The following is a 27,547-nucleotide window of genomic DNA, read 5'->3' as shown; positions in this document are numbered from 1 at the left end:
AGGCATTGTGCAGATATGGTGATAGGTCTCAGTCATCCGGTTTTGTAGAGAACACATCTCTGTTGCAATTAATCATGTCGGCTGCCTCGATCTTTTGGATCGGCGTCAAGTCGGATGATATCCTCACTTGCTCATGTAAGTTATCCTCCTGGGGAAGGGTCTCCTGCATGACTAAGAATGTCTCTCAATCATGCCAAGGTTTTAGAAGATTGATGTGGTAAATTTGCTCCGATTTCCGGCGGCCTGGCTGCCGCACCTTATAGTTCACCTCTTCCATGGCTTCGATTATTTTGTAGGGTCTCTGCCACTAGGCCATCAGTTTACTTTCTGCTGTGGGCACCAGTATCATCACCCGATCCCCTGGTTGGAAGCTTCACTTGGTGGTTATAATGGGTTCGTTGGGTCTCCTGTGCTCTCTCCAAGTGTTCCTGTACAATGGGCGTAATTCGGGCTATCCGACCTCTCATCTGCAGTACGTGCTCAACTATGTTCCTTCCGAGATTTGGCTCCTCTTCCCAGGCTTCTCAGGCCATATCCACTATGCCCCGAGGGTGGCGCCCATATAGTAGTTCAAATGGAGAGTAACCCGTGGAGGCTTGCGGAACCTCCCGGATGGTGAACATGAGGTAAGGCAATAGGGTATCCCAATCTTTCCATCCCGGCTCACCACTTTCCTTGACGGTCCTATTGAACCTTTCCAGAAGGCCATCTGTTTGTGGATGGTATACAGAGGTCCATAGGGCTTGTACATGGAGCAATGAACAGAGATCTTTCATCAACTTGGACATGAAAGGTGTCCCTTGATCAGTCAATATCTCCTTGGGTAGCCCAACCCGGGCAAAGATCTGTACTAGCTTCTTAGCTATTGTCTTGGAAGCTGTGTTACACAGGGGAACAGCTTCCGGGTACCAGGTTGCATAGTCCAGTACAACAAGCACATGTTGGTGGCCCCAAGCTGTCTTCTCTAGAGGCCCTACCAGATCCATGGCTATCCGTTCGAAAGGAACCTCTATTATTGGAAGAGGTACCAAAGGAGCCCGCAAGTGCAGGCGAGTGCTGTGTAACCAACACTCCGGAGAAGAGATGCAGTTTCGCCGGATATCTTCATGTACTCCTGGCCAGAAGAACCTCCACAGGATCTGTGCCTGGGTTTTCTCTACCCTTAGGTGTCCTCCAAACAGGTGACTGTGGGCGAGACTCAGTATGGCTTTTTGATGTTTTCGTGGCACCAGAAGTTGTTGTATCTCTTGCTCCTGCATTTGCACCACGCGGTATAGGAGATCTTTCTTCACTATAAAGTAAGGTCTGGGACCCTGGACCTTCCCATCCACGGGTATCCAATCGATCTCTGCCACCTCTTTCCTGGCATTATCATATCTGGGGTCCTCCGCCTGGTTCCGCCCAAAAGTCTCTCTCCCGGGACTAACCTGCCCAAGCTCCCAGGGGCCGGCTTCTGCTTCTTCCAATGGCTCGCCGCCGTCATGGCTGGGGGTACTGGCTCACCTTCTGTGGTGGAAATTTCTCTGTTGGCTGCTCGCGTCCATCTGCCTACTAGGGAGGTTTTCTGGCCCTGGGTCAGGATCCAGGATCCCAAGGCCTTCGCGGCCTTCCTCTCTTTTTTTGTCTTCCGGGTCTTTTGGGGGGCTGAGAACAGATCCTGAGAAATCTCAGCGAACATCAGGGGTTGACATTCCCCCAGTGACGAGTCGCTGTCCTCAGGGTCCCCAGCTCCCCCCAGCCTCTCCGGGGGGAGTAAATTATCAAACCCTGGATAATCCCTCCTAATGACTACAGGATATGGGAGTTTAGGAACTACGCCCACGGTCACCTCAATGGGGTTTCCCTGAACCTCTATCTCCACTGGGATGGTGGGGTAATGGCTCACGGCCCCCTGCATGCATGTCACTGCTATGCATTTGGCTTGTAGCAGCTGACTATTTTTTACCAACTTACCCGATATGAGGGTGATAGCACTCCCAGAATCCACAAGCGCTGTAGTCTCTGCTTCATTTATCCTCACTGGCCTGGTGTAATTATGTGGGGCTAATGCGACCCCCGTGAGGTGGATAAGGGAGCATGGGACCTCCCAATCCCCCAAGTTACATTGCACAGGCTCCTCGGTGCTGGGACACTGTGCTGCTATGTGTCCCTACTCCCCACATGCATAACATCTATAATTGCTTTTAATCACTCCCCTATCCCGGGGCTTAGGGGGCTTCGTCAGGCCAATCCCTTCCTTCTGGGGTCCCCGCTGGTTTTCGGGCCCCCCCCCCGCTTCTTCCACCTAGGACTCACCAGGGGTTTGGCTGCCCAACCTTCCAAGGTGGGGGTTGGGTGCTTGCTTCGAAAGGGGCCTTCCTTGGGTAGTCGGGTCAGTTCCCTGTCTGTCATCCGTCTTTCTACCAGTGTGATCATCTCGTCAAACATGGACGGATCGTCCTGGCCTACCGATTTGCAGAGATCTGGCGGCAGTCACCGCATGTAATGGTCTATGACAAGGGTCTCCAAAAGCTACTCCAGCCTGCATACCTCGGGTTGTAACCACTTCTGTGCGAGGCATATGAGGTCAAATAGCTGGGACCTCGGGGGTTTGTTCTCCTGGTATTTCCACTTATAGAACCTCTGGGCCCTTACCGCTGCCGTTACCCCTGGGATCTCTGCCTTCAGATGGGTATAGTCAGTGGCATCCGTGGCAAGCAAGTCAAAGTATGCCTTCTGGCCTCCCCACACAAAAAAGGGGCGAGAATGCTGGCCCACTGCTCCTGGGGCCGCGCCTCACGCTGAACAGTCCTTTCGAAGGAGAGGAGATATGCCTCTATGTCATCTCCTGATGTCATCTTTGGCAGACAACCAGTGGCCCTCAGGGTTCGCGTCCTGTTGGATCTTCAGTGAGGTCCACCACCTCTCTCAAGAGGGCACAATCTTGGGTCGCCTGGCTCATCAGTAATTGATTGGTTTCCTGTCGTAGCCACATAGACTCCTGTTGTGCCATTGCCTGAACCCGGGTGGCCTCCTGCTGGGCTGCTGTGGCTTGTACTAGAGCTCTTACCACCTCCTCCATTGTCGTATAAAGCAAACAAACAAAAACCAAAACGAAAAAAATCCAAAACCCCAGAAAGAAACCTCTTCCTTCCGCCACGCTGTGAACGAAATCCCACTTCTGACACCAGTTGTGAAAAAGCTCTGTCCTTGCCTCCGTGGGTCCCATGTTTCCTGGTGGATTTCGCTAGCCTCAGAGGCTCACTGTGACCCTCCACGTAACCCTTCTTTCTTTAGAGACAAAGGTCACAGTCTATCAGCCATTTTCATCATAAGCTAGCGAGGGAGGTGAGGAGAAGTTATCCTTCCTTGCACAGTCTCTGTTGTCTCCCAGTCTCAGTGATTAAACAGGGGGCAAAGGTTGGCGGGGGGAGCCAGGGCCCACCCTCTACTCTGGGCTCCAGCCCAGGGACCCTAATAGTATCAGCTTGGTAGCTGACCTTTTAGAAACATGACATGTACAATTCCCTGGGCTACTTCCCCCACAACAGCCCTCACTTCCTCAAGCTCCACTTCACCCTTACCTCAGGGCCTCCTTCCTTGTGCCTGATATGGTGAGTACTACCCAGCCGCTCCAACAGCGCAACTTCTTCCCACAGCTCCTGACATGCACCACCCAGCTGACTGACTGGGAGGTTTTTAACTAGTTTTAGCCAGCCCCTGATTGGCTTCAGGTGTCCCAATCAACCTTCTCCCTGCCTTCTGAAAACTTCTTAATTGGCCTAGGTGTCTTAATTGACCTGGAGCAGCTGCCATTTCACTTATCCTGGTACCAGGGATTTGTTTAGCCTGGAGCTAATATATCTATCTCCCACTACTCTTCCACAGCCATCTGGCCTTGCCCCGTCACAACATAAATATGAAGGAATTGCGCTTACTATGTTGCAGTCTTATCTTACATTTGTAAAGAGCCTTTCCCACCACAGAATACCAAAACACTTTATAATCTTGGGGCTTATTTCTCCCCTCGTAGCCACATGCTGGATTGGGGATTGATTTTCTCTTCTTGCTACGTAGGTGGAACACCACTGTTGACAAATGATATTTCTGATGATCGAATTCACTGTTACAAGACCTTATGTCTCACCACACTGTATCTCCATTTCCTGGAGTGATCTACATGGTCTGTGAAGAAGGATCAAGTTTCACTAGCTTCCCCTCTATGCAGGCTACTCTATACAGTCTATTAAGGGATTACTTGTAACTTCCTCTGAAGTATCCAACATTCATTGGTCAACGTTAGTTAGATATAGGACACTGGCCTAGATGGCCATTGGTATGGCAATTTTATATTTCTATATTCAGTGAGTAGCAGAATAATAAACAAGCTATCTGTATAGAGCTAAAGGTAAACAGCATACACAAACTACTCAATGACCATTTTTTATGTTAATACATCTCTTATCATGCAGTATGTTACTTAGTTATTTTAAATGTATATATGTCCAGTTCAGGTATGCACTTTATGAGTCTGTGCAATGAAATGCAGTTACTGAAAAGCTGTGGGTTTAAAGAAATCTTTCCTGAATGCTTGCTATAGTCAAGTCAAGATTTATCATTTTAAGGGAGGGAAGAGAAAGAAAGACAAAGGGATAAAAACGGATACTTTATAATACTCAAATAGCTAAATTAGAATCCTAACATACCGTATATACTCGTTCATTAGCCCATTCGTTTATAAGCCGACCCCCCAAGATGGTTAGGTAAAAACTGTATGACCCTTTCATAAGCTGACCCTATATTTCAGGGGTTGGCAAACTTTGGCTCCTGGCCCATTACAGTAAGCCACTAGCGGGCCTGGACATTTTGTTTACCTGGAGTGTTCACATTCAGCTTATGAACGAGTATATACGGTAACCTCTTCTACAGGAAATAGCTGAAGATTTAGGGAAAGATTCTCTAATCCAATCTCATTTCCTTGTGCTATTCAAGCAGCGCAAGGGAGATGGAAACTGGCCATAACTTGTCAGCTGAGAATCCCCCTCATGTGCAGGAAGGAACTATCAGCTGATATAGACCTGATGGAGCCTACTTTAGTGCCATCTCCCCTCCACTAGCATAGAGTGCATGTCATGGTGAGGAGGAAGCGAAACAAAGCAAAGCTCTGTTCCATCAGTTACCAACTAGTATGAGTAACTAGCTCACAAACTGACCACAGAATCAAGGAGCCGTAAACAGCTCCATAATTGCCCCTTCAGTCTCCTGCACCAAGTGAAGGCCAGAGATTGGAGAGAATTTTGCCCTTCATATTTTCTCTTAGCTTACCGAAGGCCACACAACTCCTCAAGCTCTGCATTCTAACATCAAGCCATTTGCCTTTTGAATCTTCTGCCACTTGTCATGTGAAATGTCACTGGGCCAACTAGAGGAGCAGTGACATTGCTTAACTCTGATGAACTGGCTGGCTTAGGACTCGTTTGAAGTGTTTCATAGTTGGAGGCAAAGCAGAAGTCCTTGCAGCCTTTTTACAAAGGGATAGTTGCTTTGCATGGAAAATTCTTGCTGGTAGCAAATCCTCACTATATTATATTTTAGGGCTATTTCAGTTGACTCTGATATAGATAGTCTGGATAGTTCAATAAGCTGATTTCCCAAGGCTTGTACATAGGCCTTGCACTATTGCTTATTTAACCTACAATTCACGAAGTTGTTATGGTTTCTGGACTTTTCCTCTGCTGCCAGCCTTCTGTTGGGGCACTTGGACCTGTTTTAACTTCCCTTTTTTTCTGCTCCCTTTATTACTGTCTTCCTAATTTCCCACCATCCTCTTTCAGAAAAACCTGCTGCCATCTAGAAGAGACCTGACCTAAGCTGCTGCCACCACATGTCCATGTTACACACTGTAAATGTGCTTCACAACACTCACTAAAAACGCAGCACATCTGACATGTCAAGTTTTGTGTTCTTCCTTTGCATGTAGCACAGTGCCAGATAATATATAGCCCCTACCCTGTTACTTACACAAATACAGAGGGGGATATATATACACTCATTAAATTTTACTGCTCTGCTTAAAACAGATGATTAGCCAAGCCTAAAAGCTAAGTGTTGCTGGTAGGTTTAGTACTGCGTTACTGTTGCTGAAGTGCTGTATCTTCTGGATATAAAGTTCTGTACATGAAATAGTCACAATCCAGTGTTCTGAAATGAACAATCTCTGTTCCTAACCTGCAGTCTTGTGTCTCTATCTGAGATATGAGCATCCTCTGTTTTTTTCTTTCCTCAACAACTGATGTCCTTTCAAAGCAGAGTTGGCATCTATCCTTGAAATCCGCAGGTCTACCTCTCCTCATCCAAGGTACTCTCCTATGTCCTGCCAGACCAGTTTATAGGCTGTTTACCCTCCTCAGTTTATCTTGGGAAGGATACAGTGTTACAATGCTGTGATGCAAAATTCTGTCCTAAAGGACAAAGGCAGACGAGATAGCAACAGTGCCATGCTTTAACCGGCTCTCTGTTGAGGATGAGTATTTACAGACCCTGCTGCCTAGGGAATGAAACACTAGGAATGAAATCTATGTTTTCCATGTGCCAGTGCAAACCACTATGATTAACATACTGGACCAGGCTGTCTCTTTCAGATAGGCATGCTTAACTGACAGCTCAAAAAGCTCAGAACTGCTGCTTCACAGGCCCCAAACCAGACACTAAAAGTGGCACTTCGAACTCTATTACCAGGACATATCTTTTTTTAAGAACTGACAAGGGGGAATCCACTAAGAGCTAAGAACAGCTCACAGTCCAATACAGACTCCTCTAGTGCTGCACGACCCATAACCTGCATAAGGAAAAAACGGAAAGATCTGGTGTAAGGTTACTTACTGATTCTTGCATGGGGTGGCTGAGGGGTTTGTCAAGAGCTGCCATGCTGCTGGGCATGTCTGGAGGGTGAGACAGCTGTGGCCCATGCATGAAGTCATTCATAGAAGTTCCACCAGGATTCCCATGAGGGAAATCAAAATTGCCATGACCTTGGTAACTGTTGCCTAAAAAAAGCCAAAAAAGAGTTACCATGAAAGAGACTCTTAGTTTTCTCACACTGCTCCCTCAACAGTGCAATGCAGTGATTTGGACTCTTACTGTGGAATTTTGTTCTGTGTTCTAGAGCAAAGTAGAGGAAGAGAAACAAATACCAAACCAGTCTCTTATATGTCGTCTTCCACAGAAAGGTAACCATTCACCGATTGATACCACATAGTTCCTATTCTATGAATAAGGGGAAACTGGAGCAGTTCAGATACATTCATGTAGTAACTCGGCAAAGGCTGGTATTTTAAATGGCAACCACTTCAACTTAGCACATTCATTTAAGAAAGGAGAAAAACAATACACAATAGTGAAGACATAAAATCCTGGAGGACATTCCAGTTCTGGGGACATGAGTTCAAATTTGACTGATGTCCTATGTCCAAAAGTATGTGGTCATCTTTGTTCCTAAAGATTATTGTCTAACTAGGATTACACGCTTGTTGCAGTTCATCAGGCGTCTTATTGGCAGAACTGCATAAGGAAGTTACTGCAGCGCGTGCTCATAGTTGGCATCTATTTTACTGCCCCCTCTTTAGAATATAGCTTCCTTTAAGATTAATACAGAAGAGGCCTCAATGCTTTGGCTCAAGCCTGTGCTATCATATTCCTTGTTTTCACAAAACCTAATAAAATTCACTCAGTCATTTGGAAAATTGAACATTAATGATCTACCTTTCTAGGCATTCATTCTTTTAATTTGCAGTGTTACAATCTGACTGTGAGAATAAAATCCTCTATTTGTCTGCAAAAAGAACAGGAGTGCTTGTGGCACTTTAAAGACTAACAAATTTATTAGAGCATAAGCTTTTGTGAGCTATAGCCCACTTCATTGGATGCATAGAATGGAACATATAGTAAGAAGATATATATATATATATATATATACACACACACACACACACACACATACAGAGAAGGTGGAAGTTGCCATACAAACTGTAAGAGGCTAATTAATTAAGATGTGCTATTATCAGCCAGAGAAAAAAAACTTTTGTAGTGATAATCAAGATGGCCCATTTAGACAGTTGACAAGAAGATGTGAGGATATTATCACTACAAAAGTTTTTTTCTCCAGCTGATAATAGCTCATCTTAATTAATTAGCCTCTTACAGTTTGTATGGCAACTTCCACCTTCTCTCTGTGTGTATATAGATATCTTCTTATTATATGTTCCATTCTATGCATCCGATGAAGTGGGCTGTAGCCCCTGAAAGCTTATGCTCTAATAAATTTGTTAGTCTCTAAGGTGCCACAAGTACTCCTGTTCTTTTTGCGGATACAGACTAACATGGCTGTTACTCTGATATTTGTCTGCAGATAAAGTACTGTATGGTCAGGACCAGTTTGTTTTGCTCCATTCCATTCCAGCCACTGTGCTCCAACTCTCTTCTGAATTGATCCTCTATAGGTGTACAGATAAGTTCACTCTCCATATCCTTTTCTATCCTGGGTGTCTCTGTTAAGACTTCCAACTGGGCTGCCAACTCTGGTGGTTTACTTGATATGAACAGTAGAAACTGAACTAAAGCTACCAAGCTATCATATAAGCCACTGAATGGGATCATATTGAGCTCTGAAATAATACAACGGCTTTGGAGCTTGTTTGCAGTTTGTCAGCTCAAGTAGAGCAGCTTTAAATGTTCAAGTCAAGCAGGTAGTTTGACAAACTGAAGTATCTGCATCATTTGCTTTTCAGCACAGCTCATTTTAAGCAGAAGTTTAATCTCAGAGGAATAGAAGTCATTAGCCATGTAAGAGTATTTCTCAAAGAAGTTGGGACTTTGATCTATCATGTAAATGCTGTAGAGCCTTGCTAATTCTCACTTTGCTAATCTGCAAACCGGATAAGCCTCACAGTACACAGCTGGTCTCACCCCACTTCTCAGGAAAGATTTAGTAGCAGGGAGCTGGAGTGAGGTCTCATACTGCAGTATATTTACTACTATACTGGAAAATATTGCAATAAATAAATAAAACTAAGCTATGAACATCAAAGTAGTACTATTACTACTACTTTGTCCTTCTACAGTGCCTTTCATCAGAGGACATTAAATGCTTTTAAGCACTCAGCCTCACTGCATGGCTATTGTAATGAGAGGAAAAGAGGTAATTGCCCCAAGTGTCACAGTCAGTCGGAAGAGCAGGGAGCAAAACCCAAATTAAGTGATTCCTGGTCTCATGCTCTAACTACGCGTCCTCACTATTGACTGAGTGAAATGCACTTTGTGATGGAGTACCCATGATATTGTAATAGTGTTTGTTCACCTACTTGATAATTCAAAAAGCTGGATAATCTGTTGTTGGTCTCAAAATCATTGGAGCAAATTATATATATATATTCTTTCCAAAATGCCTGAAAGAAGCACAACTATTGTCTTGTAATGACATTTTCTGAAACTATTGAGAGTTGTACTGAGAGTCATATCATACCACTGCAAAGATAATTGTCTCTAGTTTTACAACAATATCATGAGAATTTGAGCTACTACCTGCCCCTATAATCTAGTCATTTTCAATATACGAGGTCCTTGAACAGATATCTCCTCTGCCTGCATTTAGTCCAGTGTTTCCCAACCTTGGGGCATGTGGTGTTGGAGAAATTTGCATGACTCTAAATCTGACTTCCTAATGCAAAAACACTCCTGTGCTTCTCAGCAAAGTGGTGTATGGTTCTTTAAAAGTTGCCCACCTTCTGTCCCTACACCCACAGTGGCCCTTAATGAAGCTGGCCAATGGAGAAGCTTACATGTACAGGACTGCAGGCTCAGACGGCAGCCCACTGGCCCAAGCTTCTCCATGGTTATCACCCTCAGCAGTATGTGGCCTTCTGTAGAGCGGGAACAGGGAAAGGAAGTCACCAAAGGGAGGGATGGAGGAAATGGACAGAAAGCAAGATGAAGGGAACTGTGTTGGGGCATGACACAAGCAGACATGGGAGCAGCCGCTGCCCATCCATTGTAGGGGGGGATAGAGGTGCTTTATCATAAAATGGGTGAGAATAATTGATTTACTTCATTAAAGATTTTTGCCTAAATACATTCTAAAGTGAAAAGGCTGCTTTAGTGTTTCATATCAGTAGCTGTATATTTTCTCACTTGCTCAAACAATCTTCCATGCAAGGGCATTCATAGATTACACTGCTATGCACGTGGATCACAAAAACTGACTGATTCGCTCAACCATTTTTGGGATATGTTTTCTATACTCTTGAAACAATAAAACCAACCTTGGTTACCATACTCAGTGGAGTTATTGCCCCCTGGTGGAGGTGGAAGGGATGGGTAAGGTGACGGGCCAGGACCCAAAGCTGCAATCATCTCCATCACATTTGGCATGATCATCTGGCTGGGACTCATGGTTTTAAATCTCTTGGAAGGAATGCCATCTGGATCATCTTTGATGTGAATATCTGACTTTATAGGGACTGGCCTCCAACTGCATGTTGGGTCAATTGTAACTTCTTCAAACTCAGAGCTGTAAGACAGAAACAACTTACAATATCACTGGCTCTTGCTTTGCTATCAGTTCTCTTGAACTTCCCACGAAAAGCTGCATTGTAACTTGCGAATTCCATTTGCCCTAAAGACAATACAATCTCAATGTGTTTCCTTTGCAAAGAGCGTGTAGGCAGCACTCTTAAAAGGTGATAGTTTCAGAGCCCTTGAAAAATGAACTCCTCCCTTTGTCCACAAGTGGGTACAATAGGACTGCAGCATTGCAAACATCTCTGTATGGTCCTGCCTAAAGTGGCACCAACCCAAGTTAGATGGATCTCTCTAGGAGCGAGAAAATAGTTCATTCCCCATTCCATCTTTTGCCTCTCTGATGAATCTGCCATAAAAAGTGCCAATTAGGAGTCAGGTCCATTAGCAACCAGACTGAGGCCAAGTCACTTCACCTAAGCTACCAAAGAACCATCAGATTTATAATGAATTTCATTTACTGCTAACCTGCCCTGGAACAGGTGACAAGCTTCATACTCAGTAACCCAAGCTATTCAGTCTCCCCCTTGCAACTTTCAGATCTAATGCTTTTAAACAGCCCTAATCAATACATACAACTGGGGAAAATCTTTTTAACCCAAGCAGAGAACTGAAGCAGCTGGTCAAAACCAAAACCGGAAATAAAGAGAGTTCACTTACTTTTGTATAGCGTTCAGAATACCCCACATATACTGGTCGACCTCCAAGCCCTCCAGTAGAGCAGTTTTACTAGAAAGGAAGAACCCTAAATTGTTATAGCTGCATGTATGTATATAGAGTGGAAGGATGATTTAGGGGGTAAATCACCAGATTGGGACCTGTTCAGTTCCTGGATGTGCCACACACTTTCTTCAGGATCTTGGGTTTTGTGACTAGCCCATCCCCAGGTTAAAATATTACAAGGAGCAGTGCATTACTGTTTCAAGCTCAGTGTAGATTTCCTCCCCCAGTCTACAGTAGATTGATTCCCACCTCTAAAACGTGACCTTGCCTATATTTCCCCAGTGGGGGTAAGTATGTGAGCACTTTAATATCTACTCATCTGAAGTTCAGTCATTTTTGAATTACAACATAGAAGAACAGAAATGCAATCTCAGAACAGACCAGAAGACCTTCTACTCTGATATCTTGTCTCTGATTGTGGCTTACGCTTGATGATCCAGAGGAAGGCAATGAACCCGCAATTCAATTGTCCAATGCCACCACTGCTTGGTAGAGAGTTTCTTCCTTAATTTACTTGACGTTCATGCTGTGGTGCATAAGGAATGACAGCCTTAGTAACTATTATCCTAGCTGAAATAACCCAATAGGTACCAATCGTATCAATATAAAGGTTCAAACCTCTTTTGAATCCTGCACAACTCCTTGCCTCATTAATATCCTGAATCAGTGATCCACAGGTTATGAATTGCAGGGGAAAATATTTTCTTTCATTCATTTTAATTTTGTTGCCTTTTAAATATCATAGACTGTCCCCATATTTGTATAACATGGAACAAGATAAACCAAACATTCTTAGTGGCCTTCTCCATTCTTTTCAACAATTTTAAACATATCTATCCTATCGCCTCTTATTGTTTGTTTTGGAAGATAACTTAGGACAAATTCTACGCAACCTGCATTTGACATAACATTTCACTTACTTGCATACAGGACATCTCCAAGTTCCTCGTTCACAGTTCAGTTGCAAGTAAGATTCCAGATCAAAGCACTGCAAGTCAGACACACACACACACACACACACACAAAGAGACCATATTAACTGAGCCAACTGAGCAAAAATAAAACTGCAGACAGTGGAGAAACAAGACTGAGACATAAATCTACAGAAGTGAGAAGGTGGCTTATGGAAAATATCCTTTCCCTGCTGCATAAAAACACATAAGACTTTCTAACATTTCCCCCCTTGGTAAAAAAATGAAGACAAAGAAGGGGGATCGTTTTCTTGGATAGTGATTGGTAAGAGGAATTGTTCAAAATAAGCAGATGCATTATGTTTATTTATTTACATTTACAAAATGCTAAAGCCAAGTGCTGACCATATTTTCTATGGCTTAAAAATATATCACAAATAATTCCTTGAGTGCAGAAGTACAATTCAAGAGGACCCACAACCAATAAAACTGGGTAACTTAAAAACTCAGTCCCCAGTTGATCCCTCCAATAATTCCTCACGTCATTTTCAAATGCCTGGGAATAAAGATGAGCCAAGCCACCAGAGACTGGACACAAAGCATTTTGGGCCAAATCTGGAAGGCCTTACTTTTTTAGTTGATGTCCTTACTTAGTTTTTACTCTGTCAATGAAGTCAGTAGCAGCTCGCCTGTTTGCCTACGTAAGGACTGAGGCGCTGTTCCTCCAAACAGATACATGAGTAGTTCAACTGAGTTCAGTGGGATTACTGACATGTGTAAGTGTTTCAGGACTGGAGTCTCAGTAGCAACCTCGGGATCTGGCCAATGATGGTATTATTCATGATTACAAGTGAAATGTTATGTGACATTTCTTATTTCATTCATCTCACTCCATGTGATTTTGCAATAGGATAAGAGGAATTAAAGCTTTCATCATCAATTGAACTTAGCATTTATTTAAAAAACAGCCATGCCCTTTGGTTGAAATTAGACAAATTTAAAATATAATCTTGAACCACAAAATCTATATGAAAAACAAAGAAATTCACAAAACCACTCAAAAGACATTGTTATGCACAGCATAGGGAAAAATGTCAGGACACTGAAATGCACTCACTTGTACATGCTTGCAATCATGGCCTCTCGCTGGGAGCTGGATTCGCCGGAATGTGATTGGACATTTCAGAGACACTTTAATAGCTGTCTGCTCCACTCCATCCTCACCGTTTAGTGTTGCGTTGCCAGAGGAGGCTGCCACGCTGCTGAAGTTCCTCTTGACTGTTTAGGAAGATGGTATGTATGTATGTGAAAGAATGCACTATGGTTTCTAATGTAGCTGCTTGAAGTCTAGCTGTGGAAATAGTGCCTTCCCCTGCCCTGATAAACTGCTCTCATGAGATGGCATAGAATCCTATATACTTAAGTCAAGTATTGTATGCGCAATTGAATATGAGCATAGGTATGATAAAAATCAAATTTAGAGAAACCATCACATACTGAAAAGTTACAGGGCCGGGTGCTCAGCCCCAGTTTGTCCAATTTGTGCTGCAAAGGGTATGGAAAGCAGCCTTAAATGGACAGCTAGGGATTCCCCCAGCTTGGGAGGATCTCTGAGTGATAAAAAGCTGACATGGCTAGGGATTCCCCCAGCCTGACAGAGTTCTTTGGTTGTGTAAAGCGGACATCATTGGTTGCTCTGCCCCATTTCCCATTCCAGAATCCGAGTATGCCAGGGAGGTAGCCAAACAGCATGATGCTCTGGCAAGCCCAGGCCCGTGTTATTAAAAGTTTCAATACGTGAGTAAAAGTGGTGTAGGAATAAAATATTATAACTGATTATAAGGCACTCTGGATAGTCTTGGTTAATACAATTAATACAGTCATTGTTTGCAGTGTTGTAGCCGGGTAGGTCCTGGGATATTAGAAAGACAAGGTGGGTGAGGTAATATCCTTTATTGAACCAACTACTGTTGGTGAGAGAGACAAGCTTTCGAGCTTACACGAGCTCTCCTGAAGCTGGGAGCATGAGGCAGGGAGAGAGGAAGCTGCTGCACTGTAATCCTGTTCTACATTTGCTTACAGAATACAACTTTGTTCCTGGTGGTTTGTCTGAGTGGGTCTGGTCTGAGTTGAATACACACTGGCACACAAAGCAGAGTACACTGAGGAACCTCTGGCCCAGACCCCCAAAGCTGTGTAAAAAGCCACAAGGAAGACTTATCCTGCCTTGAACAACTCCACACTGGCATGGTTACATGGATCAGGAGGGAGTTACATTTTTTTTAGCTGAAGAAGAACTCTGTGTAGATTGAAAGCTTGTCTCTCTCACCAATAGAAGCTGGTCCAATAAAGATAATCTCTCATCCACCTCGTTTCTCTCTCTCTCTCTCTCTCACACACACACACACACACACACACACACACAAAACTCACTCTTAGTGATACAATGTTCCGCGGGGAGAAGACGTTTCTTTAGCAAGCCTTGAAGCACAGAACGAACTGATGGCCGGTGCACTAACTGCAACACGAACAAGTGTGACTGCAAAAAAAAATCACGGAGTTAACAACAGAAACAAGCACGTTACGTTCTTATAGACCACTGGGTGGCGCAGAGTTCTGCCCTGGGATGGTAGGTGTGCAGCTCTGCACTGACTCCAATGGAAACCCTGCAAATACATGCTAGAGCTGGTTTTGCTCATCTGAGTTAAGACACTCCCTTTAAGGGTATTCTGAAGTTGCAGTCTAGGATTGCGTAACACTTGGCCATACCGCTGTTAAGAAAAGGTAGCATTCGTGGCACCATTTTCCCCTTTAAAGTCCAAGATGTGTTGTGATAATCTGTTATTTATGGGGTTTGTCACAGTGACCTCTGGATTTTCTACCCCTGCCCTATTGTCCACTTGCCCTGCACTCTGAATAGCAAGGAGAGTTGCTGAGATGACCTCTCCTTCTAGCCATCGGATAAGTGGTCCACCACTACACTGTGGGGCAGAAGACAAGGAATGTGAGATTGTGCAAGGAAAGTCATCTGAAGTAAAACAATGGGCATAAGCTTGAGGTCTCTCTTCAAATTTTTTCAGACTCTGACTCTGGGAAAGCTGTCCCCAGACTCTCTGCCCTTGCCACTGGCAATGAAATGGCAGAAAGCCCAGACTACGAAGTGTGCAGGCCCTCTCCATTAAAAGTAAATCTATGCTAATTGTAATTGAGAGCTATCAGTGGGAGGCAAGTTGCATGGCTCAGTGGATTGAGTAATGGGAATAGAGCCTTTCACCTTTATCTCACTGGTTTAAACCCAGCACAGAGTCACGGTGGCAAACAAATGGCAATTTGATGCTCTGTGTGAAGTAAGTTTTTGGCCTCAGTCCAATTCCCAGTGGACAAGTGTCCCCAGCAAGAAAACCATCCACCATCACATTACTCGCCTTGCTATCAGAATTGTTAGAAAGACAAGTACTGAATGGGCACAGAGATTTGAGGCACTTTCCCTTTCAGAGGTGGGTCCTTCTAGACACATTGGCAAAGTAGCTGCTCTGCCCACGCTGCCCCAGTTCTACAGCAAAATATGACATGGTCAAAATATGATCAGGTCTTTAGCACTATCACTCTCGCCCTGTCCTGTCACCAGCGCTACAATCAGTGACACCTCCCTGCCCCAACAATGAAAATTTAAAAAGAAGTAAAAGTGAGAAAGGTAAGAACTGCTGGCCTAAGTGAACATTTCGGAACAGTTCCTTCCTGTGCTGCAAACCTGTAGAGTCAGCGGCAGCAGCAAGCCCCATGTACTTACACAACAACATGCTGTGACTGTAATTTGAATTGTGTTTCTTCCCGGCTGACAGACGTGCTTTAGGTGCAGAGGTTTGTGAGATGTCTTGTTGTCGCCACGTTCAATGGTAAGAGGGGTTGCATTAACGCTGACCTGGACTGATGCTGGCCAGTTTGTATTCATTTGTCTGTCTTCGTGGTGGTAGCACTTGAACTGCAGCTCCAAGTCAGACCTGTAGCGCAAGGCACAAACCTGGCTTAAACTTGGTTTTCATATGACTAAATGAATCTTTTTTGGATGCTAGAAATTCTATGCCATCCCACCCCCTTCACTCTTACTCTGCTTTGCTTAAGTCTGATTTTTTTTTTCTGGAAATGCCTCACTAATAATAAATGCATAACACATGTTCTCCCCATAAAAGCCATTAACAGAAACAAGACACATCTGAAATTTGAGAGAATAATAATAATACTTTACACTTATACATGGCTTTTCATGTGAAGATCTCAAAGTGCTTTACAAAGGTGGGTTGTAAGTCGGTGGAATGACTCAGCAGAAAGGAAAAAGTTGCAGTCAGGTAGGTCTTTCCGCAAGCATTAGTGTTTATAACAAGAAAATAAAGCAAGTTAACACATTCAGAGAGTAAGCAGAACTCACCCAGCCTGGGTATCACCTCAGTAGCAGAATCTAAAAACATATGTCCCACTCTATCTCCAAAGCGACCATTCTTGATCTACCATAATGATAGATAATACCAAGCTGAGCTGACGTTAACTCTTGAGTAACTGAGGGTATGTCTAGGCTACAGTAGCTACAGTGACACAGCTAGACCTCTGCAATAGTGTCATAGCGTAGACAAGTCCTACATTGATGGAAGTTGTTTTTGTAATCCATCTCTCTCATTTTCCATCAACCTAGTTGCATCTACTGTGGGGGTTAGGTCAACCTAACCATGTCGCACAGAGCACAAAATTTTTCACAGCCCTGAGTGATGTATCTAGGTCAACCTAAATCTTAGGAGTAGACCAGGCCTCAGTAGATAGTAACGCACTTGCACCCCATCATACTGGTATTAACCTCATTTTACAAATGGGTAAACTGAAGTACAGAGAGGTTAAAGGTGGACTGGAAAGTTGATCTGAAATTTTGGGGTTTTGTCCTTCACTGTTAGTTTACTATGAACAATGACTGCCACAAAGTCCATCGCTGACCATCTTTTACATAAGAAACATCAGGTGCTCATTTCCTTCTCTTTGCTGGACTCTCCTGTAAGACCTTTGAAGGACATAAATAGTGATGTCATATGAGACCATAATCCGAGATGCAGCAGGTGTGAAGAGGATGCAGTTTGTTAGAGTCTAAGAATGGAGGCCTTGTGCTGAGGCTGTTTCTTAGTATCTGATAATTAAAAAAAAAAAACACAAAAAAACTAACAGGCAGCCTCATGTTTAGACTGCTTTTACTGAAAGCTCAGATAATTTATACTCAGTTTTCCCCTTGTAAAGGTCATGTTTTATGTCCTGTACTGGTGGTGTGGTCATGCTCAGAAATTCAGGAGATTTAGGTCAGAATCACAGTCTCTATTTTTGGGGAAGGAAAGCAACTCAGGTGAAGATCTCAAGTGACATCGCTATTCAGGGCCTACGGAAATCTAGTTAGCACAAAAAATAAAAGCAGGAAGCAGGGACCTGATATCTCTAACCTAAAAACAAGTAGATTAAAAAAACCAGAGAGTCTTTATACATTACACAGACACTATAAAGGACAAAACTGCCTCTCTGACCCCTCTTAAAAAGTTTGTCTAAGGTCACATAGGGAGGAATGGAAATATGGAGAATCTCGTGTTCTAGCCATGCTGCCCCACAATGATAGATAATACATAAATTGTGGTGAGCAAAGACTGATCCATTGTTAAGGCAAAGTTCTCCTGGTTGATTTTGGCTCCATTCTTTTGCTTTGTAAGAGCATGGAGTTCCCAGTAGGGAGAAGAATATTTGTGTCGCCATCAGCTGTGTGATTATGAGAGGGATGTTTACTCAATATTTTAACTAGCATAAAAATAATCTAAAGGTTTGGTCTAGAATTCACATGACTAATACGTGTATTGGAATCCATGCAGTCCAAGACAAACTTCATATTACTTCATTAAAATTTCAACGTGCAAAATATCTTAATGCCATCTAATATCTATTCTATTCAACTCTATTAGCTGAGCTGTTGTACAACAAATGCTAAAACAACTGATGTGCCACACACAGCTGACAGGGCAAGAGAAACAGTATGGGCATTTTCTATGTGGGTGTAACAGTGTGATCAAGCAGAGAAAAATGAGCGAGATAAGGATGACAGACACAAGACCCAGTTTTCTGAGTGTTCAGGCTGCCCCTGCCCTCCCATCACTAACAAGTTTTTCAAGGTGGCAAACCTGAGCACAAATTACCGATAAGTCTTCATTAAAATGAATTTAAATACAAGTCCAAGTCAGTGTGCTAAAGAAGTTTAAAAAAAAAAAGAAAGAAAGATCAGGTATTAAGAAACAGCTTTATGCCTCAGTGCAGCTCTATAAATCAACAGAACTAGCCTGCACAATCCTCAACGGTGATTACTTATTAATAAGAACCAGCAAATAACTGCCAAAACTCCCTCTTGCTGTGAGCACTCCAGGATAATGAAATGCAAGTAAGCAATAACTGACCTCAAAGTTAGGCATTAATTATTGGATGTTGCCTGTTTGAAATCTCTCACATTTCTAATTCCTAGGCTTGAGACTACCAACACCATGCAGGCAAATAAGTATCTGTATCCTAGGTCAAATCTCAACCAGGAGTTGTGATGCCCATGAGGTTACAACCACCCACCCTTCCCACATTACAAAATTGGTGGGTGATTGCGGCTTGTTGGAAGGAAGGTCCCAGTATGGAAAATGTTGAGGTCATAACATTATTAATCCAATGATCTACCTTGAAGGATGACTTAGAGAAACTGGAAGAAGGGGAATTCTGGGAACACTGGAAAGTGTGTTGCTGAGAAGAGGTTTCATTTGCTCAGCTATTTCATGTGCAACAAAGGAAAGCTCCATACAATAAGACAAGATAATGAGAAACTAAATTCTCCAAGACACAAGCACAGATTCAAAACAAGTCCATCCTACAGTATTTGGAAACGTAAACAAATCAAGGCTTTGGTTTTGATTTAATTTAATGCCATTTCATTTCTTGTCCATATATCAAAACCAGTACAGAATCTGGAATCATTTTATGCAAGTTTGAGTTACAGAGCTGCAAAATATAATCCAGAGGGACTATTCTTTCTCTCTCTCTCTCTGATGAAAAGTAATATTTACTGTAGGTGAAAGAGCTTTGTTGTGTGGGGAAAGCTGCACTTCAGCCCCTTGGCTCATTTCTGTTCTGGGTAAGTTAGAACAGCTCTCTAAAATCCACCTTCTCTCTGAAATTTGGGCCTTATCCTGATAGGGGTTTAGCACCTATAACTGCCACTGAATTTACAATCTCTCTGAATCAGGTCCTTAATTTGCTTACTATTTTTATTTTCAGATATCTTTACACCTCTGTGTTCCAGCTGAAAATAGAAGCAACCTTGCCAAGGTATTGTGAGAAAGCTTATCACAGATTGTCCAGGCCAACTACCAACACAGGAACAAAAGATCACCTCTGATGATGCGTCCGGCATTTTGGGATGTATAAGTAGGGGCATAGCGAGCAGATCGAGGGACGTGATCGTTCCCCTCTATTCGACACTGGTGAGGCCTCATCTGGAGTACTGTGTCCAGTTTTGGGCCCCACACTACAAGAAGGATGTGGATAAATTGGAAAGAGTACAGCGAAGGGCAACAAAAATGATTAGGGGTCTAGAGCACATGACTTATGAGGAGAGGCTGAGGGAGCTGGGATTGTTTAGTCTGCAGAAGAGAAGAATGAGGGGGGATTTGATAGCTGCTTTCAACTACCTGAAAGGGGGTTTCAAAGAGGATGGCTCTAGACTGTTCTCAATGGTAGCAGATGACAGAACGAGGAGTAATGGTCTCAAGTTGCAATGGGGGAGGTTTAGATTGGATATTAGGAAAAACTTTTTCACTAAGAGGGTGGTGAAACACTGGAATGCGTTACCTAGGGAGGTGGTAGAATCTCCTTCTTTAGAGGTTTTTAAGGTCAGGCTTGACAAAGCCCTGGCTAGGATGATTTAACTGGGACTTGGTCCTGCTTTGAGCAGGGGGTTGGACTAGATGACCTTCTGGGGTCCCTTCCAACCCTGATATTCTATGATTCTATGATGCAAGGAGTATGCCTAGTTCAGAAATATTCCATGAATGATCCTTGCATGCTGGTCTCAGCTACGCATGCTCCTAGCACTTTTACCGGAATTAGTAGAAGCAACTCAAAAGGTACATTTAAATAATTATTTTCCAGACATTGCCCCTTGTCCCATTCACATTGATTCCATCAGGTTTGCTTGGAAGGATGGCATACAACTTGGCGCCAGCAAATGGCTTGGGAGCTGAATCAAGAAGTATATTATTGCACTTTACTCTCTGGGAAGTTGAGGGTTATTCACATATATGTGAGCTAAAGGGATTTTTTTTTCTATCCAGACCATATTTCCTAATGTCAAAATCCATGACTGACCCAAACAAAGCTCATCTGACCCACCATTTTGCTTTCAGTCACGCAAGATTGCCTCAGAACACTGCACAAACCTACCTCCACATCAGCGTCTGATGGACGGTTGGCCGTAGGTGAAAGACATGGTTACTGACTGCCAGGTTGTGCTCCAGCCGAAAGGGCTCCAACACCACCCCATCTCTCACAGGGAACGTCAGACGCAGCTCATCGTTGTGGTTGGCTGGGATCGAAGAGGGAGAGAAAGTGTGAACTTTCCCTTTAGCATCTGCAGTGCAATAACAATGTGTATATTTATACAGAATAATGACAAATGATACAGTGATCTATTGCTGGGGTTAACCTAGTAGAGCCACATATAGAAAAGAAAATGACAAATAACTGTATAAGTGAATTTCATGCAGGTGATAGGGCACAGACTGACAGCTCTGGAGACTGATGTCTTCTATTTATATCCACAGATAAGGTTTATGAAAGGAGCAGCAAAAGTGCCTCTCACCACAGACGTGCCTTACACCTGATGTGGGGGGCACCGTTTTTCATTGTGAGAGATTAGTTCAATCACCATACCCATTCAATCACTCTGCTGAGACTGCCAATTAGTGCCAGTTGTGGTGGTGCATTGCTATTTGTTTTTTTGTGATGTGGCTATTTTCCCCCTAGAAATTGGAATTGAGATTATTCAACTCATTTCAAGTGTGCCAGTAGATGGTAATGACTCTCGGTTCTAATGGTGATCTACAGATGGAAGGCTCAGGTATTCTATTACCAGTTCCACAAGCCATTTAGTCCCCCATCATGAAGAGTTTTGCTGCTTGTTATGCACAATTTATGATGGCCAACTATTTTCAGCAGATATGTTCTGACTGAAAAAACAGGTTTGTTTGAAGTGATTTTGAAGCAGGAAGACCTGGAGCTTGAAAAGGTTACCGCTGTCCATTGTAATCACTGGATTTAAGATTGCGTTTCTTCTTCACTCATCAGAAACAGAAGCTGCTGTTCAACTCTTACTTAAAATACTCTCCTGCCTCTGAAGCTGCTGAAGCTAAAACAGTACCAGTAACCTCAATCTTTCAGCTCTCCATGAACCCCAAAATGCCGGTTGAAAAGAGCTAACACAACAGAGGTCTTTCTATAGAGAACATACTCCTTCTTCCAGTGCCTAACTTTTGATTATTCTTTAGTCACTTTTAGACCCTAGACAAATTGTATGAGTACACAGCCACATTCCTGACTTGCTCTCAGCCAAACATAGCTGTGAGGTTGAGTGGCTTTGAAAGGAGTATACATTATTTTTTTGGCACTCTACTGAATATTTTTAAGAGGTCTGCATGGATATAATAGGAGTACCATTATAAATATTCACCCTTTAAGCTATTCTTCAGTAGTATTCAATAGCTTTGCCCTTGACCAAAACACATCACATTACTAGTGATGGAGTTTCTATGCAATAAACAAACCCAACAACATGAAACAGTTGAAAATTAAGAGTTTCATTCTGAGAAATCAACTACAGGAATATTTAAGTGGCAAAATCCTTAAAAGTTTAACTTTGGAGAGAGTTTTCCATTTGGCATTTTCCAATATTTTGTTTGGAAACAAATATTCTTCTTTCCTGTTTCCTTCCTCTCTGAGTAGCTTGCATAATGTGGTTGGTTGACGCCATATATCAACTGGCAATCAAAATTTCTCTCCATGTCAAAAAATAGCCATCAAGATGCTATTTTTAAAGCATCACTTCTGGGTTGCGTGATATGCATGGCAAAGGAAGGAGAGACAGTAAAAGACTGAGGGACCGCTCCATTTGCTACTCACTTGGCGGTGGTGGTAAAGCATTGATATTTGGCTTAATGTCAGGTGGGAATGGTGGTTTGACATCCTGGTTAGGTGACAGGTATGGTGGAATACTGCTCCCTGGAGTCATGGGTGGTGTGGGGTTTCCTGGAACCGGTGAGTGAGGGTAATTTGCCACAGGTACAGGCCTTGATGGCTAGAAAATAAATAATACTAAGCTGTTATTGAATTTTGAAAAAAAAAAAAAAGAAAGCGCCCATATCATATGTATTGCTATTAAACACTGAATCTATATATCAGTACTGTGGCTTGGGCCTTGCACTAGTTAAAACGAACTGAGTAGGAGAGCTAAAACCGAAAACCTTAATTACTTTTTTCTTTGCATTTACTTCTCATTTTTAAAACATACAGTAGTTTAGATTTGAGGCAAGGAGTTGCAAGCCTCAGAAATTGCAGATGCTACACTTTTTCATTCTTCCCTGCCTCTTTATCCGGTTTTCCACCTTTGATCTCTCCTACTTTTGCCCTAATTTTCTTACTCTTCTCCTCTCCTCTTGATGTAGCAGTAAATAATATAGCACCTCATCTTTGGCTGAGAACATTTTATCTTTGGCCACTGAGCAGTCACAGGTTGAAAGGCACTACAGACTATAGCCATTCCTGTCTCCGCTGAGACCAAAGTTCCTCACAGTTCTCAATTCATCAAGTCTCTAGTCTCCACAGTCTTCAAACTCCAAAGACCAGGTCATCTATATTACAACTCAGAGCCTTGCCCCTTAGCTGGGAGAAATGCCTTTCTCCGTGAGCTCATCTTGTCTATTCACTCTGTCACCATATCAATCTACATTTCCATGAAAAACATGCAACACAGTTCAATAGACCAAGGGTTGGTTCCCTTTTCAAATTTTGTTATGATTTTCTTCTCAAACCAAACTAAGATTCCCTTGTACATAGCCCTGGATCACTCCCAGGAAAGGCTATTTTGTTCCTTAAACTTCTCTGGCTATAAAACAAAACAAAATTTTAAAAACCCCAACAAAAATATATATAAAATCTTTCATCTTTAAAACTCTCATGACTGATCTTCAGCTGGCATAAATCATTGTAGCTTCAGTCACTGCAATAGAGCTACACTGATTTACACCGGCTGAGCATCTAGCCCCTTGATGCATTCATCTTGACAATGTGGGACAGAAGCTGCCACAGTATAATAAAAATTGCTTTAGAAAAAGCAATGTTTCTAGACATCAGGCAATAAGTGACCTGACTGTATACAGATGTTCTGTGGGAAATGATTCCTTATTCTTTTCCAATAGTGCTGTCATCTCAAATAGTACCCACCTTCCATACAAATAATGACAAAATAACCCCATTTCCAGAGCCATCTTAATGGCCCTAAGATTCTTCTGGCTCAGAATCCAACACCAGAAATGACTTGACTACTCTAATCTTAAAGCAGATCCGATCTACCAGCTTTACTGCAATTTTCTCAATTAATCCAAGAACCGTGCAGTGTGTGCCCTCATTTTGCTTTGCCACAATTAGAAATGTCAAACCTCAAAGGCGGGCTCAGTTTGGCATTCACTTTTACTTCTGGCCCACCATTTAGCTAAAGTGCCCCCCAAATTATGATGTGGCATATCTTACTGTACTATGGGCTTGATTCTGACTCATCAAAGGCAATGGCACAACTTCCATTGTCTTTAATGGCGTATTATCAGGCCCTATCTAGGGATCTTATGATATTTCCGGAGTTTCATTTTATCCACTAACACAGAAGAAAGAACTTTCGCCGGCACCAGATGAGACAGTCAATGAACCCAAGGTCTCACCTTGTAATACTGTCCCATGTTGACTGTTGGAGGTGGGTACTGCCCCGTATTTTGCTGGGTAGGCATCCTCTGTCCAGGATAATTAGGAGATGTAAGAGGTCTTGGAGGGTTGGGAGTTGGATACTGACCAGGCTGGGTAGGAAACTGGCTATTTGGTCCATACTGCTGGTTTCCATAATTTGGCTATTTTACAACAGAGATGAAACAAAACAAGAAATAATTTTGAACTGAACTTTGAAATATAGAATTAAAATGAAAATAAAATCAGGCTGATGTCCCTGTCTCATGAACGCTTTGCCCAGCATTTTCAAACCTGGGTGCCTGGAGTTGGGCCTCTGAGGGACAGGGGATTGCAGATATTCAAATGTGCTCAGATCTTATTAATGTTCAGTCTGGGGCACTCAACCATTTGTGCCTTTGAAAATCTCCACTCCAGGATGCCTAACTTTTAGGCACTTAAATAAGTAGCCATATTTTCGGAGGAGTTGAGCACCTGCATCCATCCATCTAAAGTACTTTTATGGTCCCATAACCACAGCATCTGAGGGCCTTACCATCTCATGTGTGTAATGTTCACAACACCCCTGGGAGACAGGGAAGGGCTATTAACTACATGTTTTACAGGTGGGGAACTGAGGCATAGGGATATTAAGTCACAGAGCCATAGAGTTTAAGGCCAGAAGGGATGACCAAATCATCTAGTCTGATCTCCTGTGTACCACAAACCACCACCCAACACCACATACACTAAACAAAAACACCAAAATGAGACCAAAATTATTACACCCCCCAGGAGATAGACTATTATGTCCCACAGGCAAAAAACAGGAGGAACTGAGGAGCACCAGTGCCTGAGGCCACTTCAATGGCAGGGAAAGGATTAAGTGAGATATACCCAGATAATCCTTGCAAGGACCCACACCCACATGCTATTAGAATTCTTTGAGTGGGGGATCAACAAACACATGGACAAGGGCGATTCAGTGGATATAGTGTACTTGGACTTTCAGAGAGTTTATGACAAGGTTCTTCACCAAAGGCTCTTAAGCAAACTCAGCAGTCATGGGATAAGAGGGGTGGTCTTCTCATGGATCAGTAACTGGTTAAAAGACAGGAAACAAAGGGTAGGAATAAATGGTCAATCTTCAGAATGGAGAGAGATAAATAATGGGATCCCTCAGGGATCTGTACTGGGACCATTGCTGTTCAACATATTCATAAATGATCTGGAAAAAGGGGTAAATGGTGAGATGGCAAAGTTTGCAGACCATACAAAATTACTCAGGATAGTTAAGTCCAAAGCAGACTGTGAAGAATTACAAAGGGTGACTGGGCAACAAAATGGCTGATGAAATTCAATGCTGATTAATGCAAAGTAATGCACATTGGAAAACATAATCCCAACTATATATACAAATGATGGTATCTAAATTAGCCATTACCACTCAAGAAAAAGATCTTGGAGTCATTGTGGATAGTTCTCTGAAAACATCTGCTCACTATGCAGCAGCAGTCATAAAAGCGAATAGAATGTTAGGAACCATTAGGAAAGGGATAGATGATAAGAGAGAAAATATCATAATGACACTATATACATCCAGAGTAGGTTCACAACTTGAATATTGCATGCAGTTCTGGAAACCCAACTCAAAAAAGATGCATGAGAAATGGAAAAAGTACAGAGAAGGGCAAAGAAAAACAATTAAGGGTATGGAACAGCTTCCATATGAGGAAAGATTAAAAAGAATAGGGCTGGTCAACTTGGAAAAGAGATGACTGAGGAGGGAATAAAAAATGATGAATGGTATGGATCAAAAAAAAAGAGGAAGTGTTCTTTACCCCTTCACATAGCACATAAACAAGCAGGGTGTGTGTGTCACCCAATGAAATTAATAGGTAGCAGGTTTAAAACAAACAAAAGGAAATACTTCTTTCACACAACACACAGTCAACCTGTGGAACATGTTACTAGGGGATGTTGTGAAGGTCAAAGCTATAACTGGATTCAAAAAAGAACTAGATAAGTTCATGGAGAATAGGTCCATCAATGGCTATTAGCCAAGATGATCAGGGATGCAACCCCATGCTCTAAGCCTCTGACTGCCAAGTGCTGGGACTAGATGACAGGGAATGGATCACTTGATAATTGCTCTGTTCTGTTCATTCCCTCTGAAGCATCTGGCATTGGTCACTCTCAGAAGACAGGATATGAGGCTAGATGGACTGTGGTTTGGCCCAGTATGGCTGGACTTATGTTCTTATGCTGCAAAGAAAGGCTAAAGCCCCCCAAGATCACTGCCAATATGACCTAGGGAAAAATTCCTTCCTGACCCCATGTATCAGTTAGACCCTGAGCATGTGATTAAAAATCAGCCAACCAAGCACCCGAGAGAGAGAATGCTTCATACCTTGGCTCTTTCTGGCCAATGTCCCATCCCCAGCTGTGGCCATCCTGGATGAAATAACCTTCCCCAAAACTAGAATACATTGAGGCGGAAAAATCCTTATAGGTGGCTGGCTGAAACGCTGAAGCAAGTGACTTGCCCAAGTCACAAAAGAAGTCTGTGCAAAGTAGATGACTGAACCCAGGCCTTTTAAATCCTAGGCTATAGTCCTAACTCCTGGACCTAAGTTCTTCCCCATTTTCCCTGTAGTGGTCCAACAGGAAGTCAATGGACATGGTTATTGCTCAGCACCTTTAGGGCGAGGTCAAGAATATTACCGTTCTGATGGCAAATCTATTTACGAATATTGATTACTTACAACAAAAACAAAATAATTCTGGAGCAAGCTAATTTATAACAAATATCCCCTTTATGAAATTTTCATAAATCAATAAATAAATAGCATTTACTAAACTTACACAGCACCCTTACAACAAGCATATGATTTTATAGAACTGTAAAATGCATGTTACTTGAGAACATTCTTGTATTCAATTGTGATGAAAAACATGCTATTGAAATAGTGAGGAGGGATTCCCAATCTTCCACAAAGGTATGAAATATAACAATACAAATAATCATCTGAACTATGCATTTTTAGCTCAATTGGAAAGGAGTGATAGCATTTACAGAGTAGAAAAGCCTCGTTAGATAAGCAACTCCTGCAGCAGTAAGTCATTTTTGATGCATAAGGTAACAACAACAACAGAATTCATTTACAGACCAGGAAACGCTGCATTTAGAAAAACTGCTAGAAACTCTATAAATATTTGTTAAATGTTGGATATCAGTGTATATCTTCTGTAAACTTACATTGCCACTATTATATTTTGGCCAATAAAATGCTAGTGTAAACTCTACTGACAAATAGCATAGCATCAGTTTA

At 42.6% G+C, this 27,547-nt stretch overlaps 1 protein-coding gene across 36 annotated transcripts in view; it reads right to left on the bottom strand.

Moving 5' to 3' along the window:
* Nucleotides 1-27,547, bottom strand: part of ZMIZ1 (zinc finger MIZ-type containing 1) — a 504,711-nt gene that overhangs the window by 11,166 nt on the left and 465,998 nt on the right. For 14 of the 36 annotated variants that reach the window (XM_038410178.2, XM_043518791.1, XM_043518774.1 and 11 more), the window contains 11 exons: nucleotides 24,218-24,400; nucleotides 22,407-22,581; nucleotides 20,673-20,859; nucleotides 15,976-16,186; nucleotides 14,619-14,724; nucleotides 13,303-13,463; nucleotides 12,195-12,262; nucleotides 11,212-11,280; nucleotides 10,296-10,543; nucleotides 9,816-9,896; nucleotides 6,862-7,025 (listed from right to left, as the gene is read on the bottom strand). In XM_038410178.2, coding sequence (XP_038266106.1) covers nucleotides 6,862-7,025; nucleotides 9,816-9,896; nucleotides 10,296-10,543; nucleotides 11,212-11,280; nucleotides 12,195-12,262; nucleotides 13,303-13,463; nucleotides 14,619-14,724; nucleotides 15,976-16,186; nucleotides 20,673-20,859; nucleotides 22,407-22,581; nucleotides 24,218-24,400 — 1,653 coding nt within the window. The remainder of the gene's footprint in view (nucleotides 1-6,861; nucleotides 7,026-9,815; nucleotides 9,897-10,295; nucleotides 10,544-11,211; nucleotides 11,281-12,194; nucleotides 12,263-13,302; nucleotides 13,464-14,618; nucleotides 14,725-15,975; nucleotides 16,187-20,672; nucleotides 20,860-22,406; nucleotides 22,582-24,217; nucleotides 24,401-27,547) is intronic. The other 22 variants (XM_043518779.1, XM_043518792.1, XM_038410180.2 and 19 more) reach the window with 5 other exon arrangements.

This window comes from Dermochelys coriacea, chromosome 7 (genome assembly GCF_009764565.3).
Source record: "Dermochelys coriacea isolate rDerCor1 chromosome 7, rDerCor1.pri.v4, whole genome shotgun sequence".
NCBI classification, from domain to species: Eukaryota; Metazoa; Chordata; order Testudines; family Dermochelyidae; genus Dermochelys; species Dermochelys coriacea.
This window is presented reverse-complemented; position numbering and strand designations above follow the sequence as displayed.